This window comes from Oryx dammah, unplaced genomic scaffold (assembly GCF_014754425.2).
Source record: "Oryx dammah isolate SB20612 unplaced genomic scaffold, SCBI_Odam_1.1 HiC_scaffold_8, whole genome shotgun sequence".
Lineage (NCBI taxonomy): Eukaryota > Metazoa > Chordata > Mammalia > Artiodactyla > Bovidae > Oryx > Oryx dammah.
In genome coordinates, this window is record NW_024070192.1 from 28,216,856 (window position 1) to 28,224,793 (window position 7,938).

The 7,938-nt window shown below is 64.0% G+C and overlaps 1 protein-coding gene across 5 annotated transcripts; it reads left to right on the plus strand.

Moving 5' to 3' along the window:
- The first annotated feature begins 546 nt into the window (after positions 1-546).
- On the plus strand, positions 547-6,102 carry RNF112 (ring finger protein 112). Of its 5 annotated transcripts, none has more exons than XM_040245855.1 (14): positions 547-687; positions 802-951; positions 1,133-1,173; positions 1,675-1,963; positions 2,148-2,354; positions 2,466-2,594; positions 2,768-2,872; positions 3,278-3,328; positions 3,576-3,632; positions 3,709-3,783; positions 3,859-3,976; positions 4,100-4,266; positions 4,340-4,591; positions 4,722-6,102. In XM_040245855.1, exons 2-14 carry the CDS (start codon positions 898-900, stop codon positions 5,190-5,192), a joined length of 2,016 nt encoding a protein of 671 aa, XP_040101789.1. In that variant the 5' UTR covers positions 547-687; positions 802-897; the 3' UTR covers positions 5,193-6,102. The 5 variants fall into 5 exon arrangements, with proteins under 5 accessions (XP_040101789.1, XP_040101792.1, XP_040101793.1 ...); XM_040245858.1 differs by lacking the exon at positions 547-687 and having other exon boundaries at positions 695-951; positions 4,340-4,393; positions 4,517-4,591; XM_040245859.1 differs by lacking the exon at positions 547-687 and having other exon boundaries at positions 695-951; positions 4,106-4,266; positions 4,340-4,393; positions 4,517-4,591.
- The last annotated feature ends 1,836 nt before the right edge of the window (positions 6,103-7,938 follow it).

The window sequence follows — 7,938 nt, forward strand, 5'->3', positions numbered from 1 at the left end:
GTGCAGACCAGAACTTTGGATTCCAATCTAATGGTCATACAGAGCTGGAGCTGTGGCAGGTATTTGAGTAGCCAGGGGTCAGCTGTGCTCAGGGGTCTGGGCTGGCTGTGTACTGCAAGGTGAGTGGGAGGGGCCCAGTTAGAGGGTCCAGGGATAACTCAGTGGGAGAGGAAGACACCACGGGACAAAGAGCCAATGTGAGAGCAGCCCAGGGGGCTGAGGAAGGCATAGCTGGGACAACCCTACGGGAGGGATGACGCTGGGGGAGGGACTACCGCGGGGGAGGGTCTTGTAGGCCATGTGTTGTGGGTAGCATCATGGGCCCCAGCAGATGCCAGCACCACAACCGTCCACGCGAGGAAGGAGACCATCTGGGGCTCTGGGTCAGCGCCCACCACGTGCTTTCCCGGTTCCCACACTTCTGTACCCCCTGCCTGCGGCCCTGGAAGAGACCCGCTGGGCCAGCAGGGGCAGTGCCAGCCTAGTTCTGTGTCTGCCACGCGCCCATATGGTTTCGCTCTCCCTCCACCCTCCCCCGCCCTGTCCTTATCTTTCCCTCGTCTCCATGGCGACTCACCACCTCGTTCGCCTGCATCCCAGCCTCTGCCAGGGATTCTGGGCTCAGCTCTTCTCGTCCCTCCCTCCTCCGGAGCCCTGGTTCCCGCAGTCCTGTCTCCTCCCCCTGGGGTGAGTCCAGAGGCAGCCTTCTCTTTCCCGACTGTCACGTCCATTTCCCAGCCCTGCCCAGTCGTCTCCTCCGGGGAGACCACCCTCCCCCTCACCAGCCTCCACCTGCCACAGCCCCACCAGCGCTTCCAGGAGAAGAGCCATCCTCAGCACCGGCAAGGTCTCTCGGGCCTGTTCTCTGCTCTGGGACTCTTGCCCCGCCAGCCTCCCATGCCGAGGTCCGCCTTGTCAGTCATTTCCTTTTGTCACCGGCTTGGCAAACAGGCAAGGTCTTGGTCCTGAGATCTGGGGAGGAAGTGTGGGGTGGTGCTGGGAAGGGGCCCCCTTGGGGGGGATGGGTCTCCAGAGGGGGGATGGGGGCACCTAAAACCCAGGATGAAGATAGAACTCTGGATTCTCTTCTAAATAACATTTTTTGGGTTTTCTCTCCCCAATTTTCTCCAAGGAGAGAAAACGGAGCTTCATGGGGAACAGCAGCAACAGTTGGTAAGTGGAGGGCCTGGAGGCGGGTACGGGCCATGTGGGTGGGCTGGCTGGGAGCACGGAGGCCTGTCCCAGGGGAGGCAACACGAGGCTGGCCCTAGTGGGCTGTGGAGGGAAGGTCGGGAAATCAGGTGGGTGCCTCAGGAAGCCTGTGCCAGGTCAGCCCTAGAATCTTCCGAGAGCCATCTGCCCCACTGCGGGAGCCCCCTTATGTCCGCAGGCCCAGGGTGTTGAAGCCACTGCAGGGAGGGGGTATGGGTAGGTGACCCCTGGAGGGACCCCTCCCCTCGAAGCAGGAGGCCGTGGGGGTGGATTTTCTTGGCATCTGTGCCAGACGCCGGCACCATCTTGTCTGCCCGTCCCTGCCTCCCTTCCTGGAGGGTTAGAAACAGGCCAGACCCGGGCGGGAACTTACCCGCGACGGCTCCATTCAGGGTTCCTCGTTTTGGGGGGCCCTCTCACCCCTGTCTGGGGTACCCGCAACCCCCCCACCGCCGCCCCCAGGTCCCACACGCCGTTCCCCAAGCTGGAGCTGGGGCTGGGGTCCCGGCCCACGGCGCCCCGCGAGCCGCCCGCCTGCTCCATCTGCCTGGAGAGGCCGCGTGAGCCCATCTCGCTGGACTGTGGCCACGACTTCTGCCCGCGGTGCTTCAGCACCCACCGCGTGCCTGGCTGCGGGCCGCCCTGCTGCCCCGAGTGCCGCAAGACCTGCAAGCGGAGGAAGGGCCTGCGGGGCCTGGGGGAGAGGATGAGGCTCCTGCCGCAGAGGCCGCTGCCTGCCGCCGCGCTGCAGGTGCCGACCTGGACCTGGAAGGAGGGGGTGGGGCGGGGGAGGGGGCGGGGCGATGGAGGTGAGCACGCCGGCTTGGGCCGGCGCGACGGAGGGGCGTGGCTATGGGGCGGGGCGACGGAGGGAGCGGAGTTCGGGGAGGACACGGCCCAACCTGGTGCTCAGGGAGCCTCGTCTCTGGGCCCAGGAGACCTGCGCTGTGAGGGCTGAGCCGCTGCTGCTGGTGCGGATCAACGCCTCGGGGGGCCTCATCCTGCGAATGGGCGCCATCAACCGCTGCCTGAAGCACCCGCTGGCCAGGGACACCCCAGTCTGCCTCCTCGCCGTCCTGGGAGGGCCACACTCAGGGAAGACCTTCCTCCTCAACCACCTGCTCCAGGGCCTGCCCGGCCTGGTGAGCGCGGGGCCGGGCGGGGGCTGGGGGACAGGACCAGGGTCCCAGGCGGGTTTGGCGAAGGGAGCAGGGCCGGATGGTCCAAAGCTGCTCTGCTTCTCTGCCCCTCAGGCATCCGGCGAGGGCAGCTGGCCGAGAGGCGCGGGCTCCGGGCAAGGATTCCGGTGGGGAGCCAACGGCCTCTCCAGGGGCATCTGGATGTGGAACCACCCCTTCCTACTGGGGAAGGAGGGGAGGAAGGTGAGGCGTGAAGGGACAGAGGAGTCCAGGCCGATTCGGGCAGTGCGGGTGGCGGGGAGCAGAGAGGGTGGTGGGCAGGAAAGCTTTGGGGGCCAGGATGAGAATGCCGGGTGGGAAGGGGCAGGGTCGGGGAGGAGCCTGGCAGGCTGACCCATGGCTGGCACTCCACGCAGGTGGCTGTGTTCCTGGTGGACACGGGGGACGTCATGAGCCCGGAGCTGAGCAAGGAAACAAGGACCCGGCTGTGCGCCCTCACCTCCATGCTGAGCTCCTACCAGGTGAGACCCTGCCAGCTGCTCAAGGCTCTCTCCACCTTCCCAAGGCCATCTCAGCCCAGCCCGGTCCCACCAAGGAAGGTCACCTTGGCCCCAGAGCAGGTTCTGGAGACGCCCCTGCGAGGGGGTGACCTCAGGGAAGGTGGGAATGTGGTTTGTCCTGAAGTTCGGTTGAAGGTTCCTGGGGCAGCTGAAGGTCTGTGGACCATTCTTGGGCCTGCCCTCCACTCCCCCAAGGTCAGGCCAGTCCTGCCCCACTGCAGGGTACAAGGGGCTCCCCGCCACCGGAGCTGATCCCTCCCACATCCTGAGCCCCACGGTTCACCTGAGGATCCTTCCTTGCCCGGGTCCTCCCAGTGTCTCCTTGTCATCACAGCCCCTCCCGCACCTTGTTCTCCTTGGTTGCAGATCCTCACGGCCTCTCAGGAGCTGAAGGACACAGACCTGGAGCACCTGGAGGTGAGGGGATGGCTGGCCTGGGGCTGCTCCCTGTCCCTGTGTTGACCGTGAGGCAGGGGGACTGGGCAGCTGGAATCGAGTGCTGCCTGGCTCTGCCCCAGGGTTTCGTGACCTGGAGCAGGGCTGTGGGCTGGGGGCTGAGGAGAGGCCTGAGGGTCCTGGGCTGGGAGTTGGGAGGGTGTCCTCCGGGGGCTGGGAGGCACATCTTTGGAGTGGTCCAGTCGTGACCCCTGTGCCCCATCCCCAGACGTTTGTCCACGTGGCCGAGGTGATGGGCAGACACTATGGCATGGTGCCAATCCAGGTGAGAGCCCACCTCTGGACTTGGAGCCCAGACCCCGGCGCCCCAGCTGCTGCTGTCAGCACCCCTTCTCTTCCAGCACCTGGACCTCTTAGTTCATGACTCCTCCCACCCCAGCACGGCTTGGCAGGGCCACGTGGGCGATGTCATCCAGGTGAGGGAGGGGACGGAGGGCCAGGCAGATGGGGCAGGTATGGGGAGCTAGCTCAGAGTGCTCCCCCTCCTTTAGAAATCATCCGGCAAGTACCCCAAGGTCCAGAGGCTGCTCCAAGGGAGGAGAGCCCGCTGCTACCTCCTGCCGGCTCCTGGGCGGCGGTGGGCGAGCCGAGGCCATGGAAGCTCAGGCGGTGAGTGTCCCTGGAGCAGGGACTCCCTGGCCTGCCCTCTTCCAGGCGCCCAGCCTGATACCCTCTCTCCTCCTAAAGCCGGTCCTGCTCCGGGCTCCTCTGCATGAGGGATCTCTTCCTCAGACACAGATGACGATGCCGGCCGCCTGCGCGCCTACGTGGCTGACGTGCTGAGTGCGGCCCCCCAGCACGCCAAGAGCCGCTGCCCAGGCTACTGGAGCGAGGGGCGCCCCGCAGCCCGGGGGGACCGACGCCTGCTCACAGGGCAGCAGCTGGCTCAGGAGGTCAAGGTGTGAAAGCCCCCTGGAGCCCCGGACACCTGCTGCCCCTGCACCCCCTGACTCCCCACCGCTGTCTCTACAGAACCTCTCAGGCTGGATGGGAAGGACAGGGCCCAGCTGCGCCTCCCCAGACGAGGTACGGGGCCGAGGGGAGGACGTGGGGGTGGGGGAGATGGGCTGGACTCCTCTGGATGGGGCCGGGCAACCAGCAGGGGACAGGGGCAAAGGAGGGAGGCAGCCGGGTTTTCCCCCTGGACAGATGGCCGCCCAGCTGCACGACCTGCGGACAGTGGAAGCTGCCAAGAAGGAGTTTGAGGAATACGTGCGGCAGCAGGTGAGCCTGGCCTGCTGGGAGCCTGGGCGTCCTGCAGCAGAGGAGCCAGGCATCGTATAGGAGGAGCCCAGGCGGGGGTCTGGTGGGAGGTACTTGGCTCCGGGTCAGGCCCCTTCCTCCTCCATCACAGGATGCAGCCACCAAGCGCATATTCTCTGCGCTCCGGGTACTGCCAGACACCATGCGGAACCTCCTGTCAGCCCAGAAGGACATGCTGCTGGCCCGGCACGGGGCAACCTTGCTGTGCACCGGGAGGGAGCAGACCTTAGAGGCCCTGGAGGCCGAGCTGCAGGCCGAGGCCAAGGCCTTCATGGACTCCTACACCGTGCGCTTCTGTGGCCACCTGGCCGCCGTCGGCGGCGCAGTGGGCGCGGGGCTCATGGGCCTGGCAGGGGGCGTGGTGGGCGCCGGCATGGCTGCAGCGGCGCTGGCCGCAGAGGCTGGGATGGTGGCAGCTGGAGCCGCGGTGGGGGCCACAGGGGCGGCCGTGGTGGGGGGAGGTGTGGGTGCTGGGCTGGCGGCCACGGTGGGCTGCATGGAGAAGGAGGAAGACGAGAGGGTGCAGGAGGGGGACCGGGAGCCCCTGCTGCAGGAGGAGTGACCCCTCCTGGATGCTCCAGGGCTGGATGCTGGGGGGAGGGGCGGATGTGGGAGAGGGCTGGGCGTGCTGATCCAAGGGCTCCTGTGTACCACACTATCCTGGGTCAACGGCCCATCTGGGTGGTGACAGAATTGCAGTCACCAAGAAAGCGAGAGGGCCCAGGGCTGGGAGGGGCCTGAACAAAGCCTTGGGCTGTTTCTGTCCCAGACAGTCCCAGACCTGCCTCTCTTCTAGATGAACAGGCCCAGGGTCTCCCACCAAGAGCGTGACCCACCCTCTCCACCCTGGCTTCTTTCCTGGGACTGCAGCAGGGCTGGGCGGGCGCCATTCTGAAGCCTCCCCTTCAGAGACGGAAGCAGCCCCAGGATGGAGGGTCCTGGTGATCAGGATCAGGAGCCCCGAAGAGGGGCTGAGAATGGAACGGGTGCCCCCACCCCAGGCGGCACACAGTGGCCTAACCCCAGAGCGGAGACTCCTCCCAAAGTTACCCCAGCAGGATGGGGGCTGCCCCTCCTCCGGCAGCCCCGGGGAGCCTGCACGCTCCCTGAGAGCAGGGCCCCTTACCTGTCCCTCGTGGTTGTGCCCTTTGTCCAGCCCGGTCAGTGCCCACGTTCTCTATGGAATGCCATCCCAGCAACAGGTCAGAGCCAAAGAAAAACACCGGTAGTTGTTGCATTACACCAACAGCCCTCATCGCAGATTCTAGGAAAGTCCTGGGGGGACAGGTCCATGGACCACACCGCCCCCTGACCCTGGGGGAGACCCCTCGGGCCCGTTGGCAGGAGACCTGAATGCAGCCCTACAACAAGCCCGAGGAGGACGGGAGAGCCCCACGAGGAGGCTTCTAGGCTATTAAACCGCGAAGGATTAATGGGTGCATCCTACAAAAAATAAAACGTGTGTGCTTGAGTGTCAGCGTCCCAGTAAATCATTGAAGCAGCTCCAGAGCTCAGCCTCCATGGGGCTTTGGGGACTGGGCAGTGAGCCCAGGCGCTCCATGACGGGGACCTGCAGACAGAAAGAGGGGCCAAAATCCAGAGACCTGGGGGCCAAGGGCTTGTCCGCCCACTAGGACTGGGTCCCGTTCCATCGTCTCTCCCACCTCGCTGGCCCTGGGGAAGGTTGTCACTTGGTTTCCATCTAAGGGTGGAGGTGGACGGGGAGTGACTGCTGGAGCCAGAGGCAGGAGGAGCCAGGACCTCTCTGCAGGCCAGCACCTGATGATCATCTGCTGCCCTGGCTCTGCCCAGCCCGCACTCAGCAGGACAGCAACTGAGTCTGCGTCGGAACCCTGTCCTTTGCAGATGTAAACCCAGAGAGGGGACATCTCAGCTGACGCTGCCCTGGTGGCTGATGGCAGGAGAGCCTCCAAACTCCTGACCCCTAGCTGGTGTCCCCCTGCCAAACTGAGAGATTCCTTTAGGGTCAGCTGTGCTGAAACTGAGGTGTCAGGACCAGCTCTGGGAAGCAGTGTCTGGAGACAGACAGAAGGGCATGATCTGGGACCCAGCTCCACAGCAGAAGTCAGAGAAATCCCAATACCCGGCCTGGGACGGGTGGAGATGGAGGGTTGGGGTGACTCTGGAACTTCTAGGGTTGGGGCCAGAAGTGAAGGCAGGGCCCAGAACGTGTGTGTTTGTCGAGGACAGTTTCTGGAAGCATCTCACTGGGTTGTTCCCTTGTCATCTAGTGGACACACAGGTTACAGAGCCTCGCAGGCTTTGGGGCTCACAGGCTCAGGATGTGGGGCAGTCTCCGAGGAGTCAGGAAGGGAGGGGGCGGTCTAGCTGGAAGCTCCCTCCCCTGGGGCTGCAAGGAACTGCAGTGCGCCGCCCCCCCTGCTCTCTGGACAGAAGGGAGACTGCCCAGTGGGCCAGGCGAGCACTCTGCAGAGGCCGGATGGATCACGTTGAGCCACATTTGCCTTGTGTCTTACAGCTCTTAAAGCGTCTCCCCAGAGCCTGGGGCCCACCTGGGGTATCGAGGACATTGAGGGCCCGCTTTTTTCAGAAGTTCAGAGAAATGACGCGTATCCATTGAGAAAACTTGTCAGAGATGAGCTGGGCCTCGAACACACGATCTCTGATGCCAAATTCGTTGCTCAGGTAAGCCCACATCACTCCCTCCCTCCCCTCCGACCCAGATCCTGCGATCAGGCCTCTCCAACACTGGTTCTGTAATTCACAAGAACCCAGGGACTGTGTCAAGACCTCGAAGCCTGGTTGGTTCTAACCTTTCTCTCTTGTGAAGGTAACTGATTCCACATTCTTCGGGTGACAAGCGTCAGGTTAGAGATCTGGCTGGGGACTTAGCCTGTGGTGCTTGCTTCTGGAGCCTCCTGGTGCTGAAGCTGGCCACAGAGGGAGGGAAGCTGCGTCCTTGGGCCCCCTCCCCACCCCCGAGTCCCCAGGTCATACTCTGAAACCCTTGTGCCCAGTGTGTGGTATCAGCGGGTGAGGCTTTTGGGAGGGATTAGGTCTTGAGGGTGCAGTCCTCATGTATGGGGTTAGTGTCCTTGTCAGAGATGAACAGACCTGGCAGAGCCCCCAGCTCCTTCCACATGTGAGGGCCCAGCTGGCTACGCTCCAGGAAGTGGGCCCTCCCCAGCTGCAACAGCGTGTCCGCTGGCCCCAGGAGCTTGGACTTTCAACTCCTCAAGCATGAGGAATAAATGCTGTCCCTTCTGTGGATTTTATTACAGCAGTCCCTTTATGTTGACGTTTCTGGGAAGAAAAATCTCTGACTT

What these genes read in the sequence shown, in the direction of transcription:
- RNF112 (XM_040245855.1), top strand. Translation starts at nt 898, where the DNA reads ATGCCGAGGTCCGCCTTGTCAGTCATTTCCTTTTGTCACCGGCTTGGC. An exon ending in ACGTGGGCGATGTCATCCAG is followed by an intron (nt 3,784 to 3,858) that starts GTGAGGGAGGGG and finishes CCCCTCCTTTAG; the next exon opens with AAATCATCCGGCAAGTACCC. An exon ending in AGGCCATGGAAGCTCAGGCG is followed by an intron (nt 3,977 to 4,099) that starts GTGAGTGTCCCT and finishes TCTCTTCCTCAG; the next exon opens with ACACAGATGACGATGCCGGC.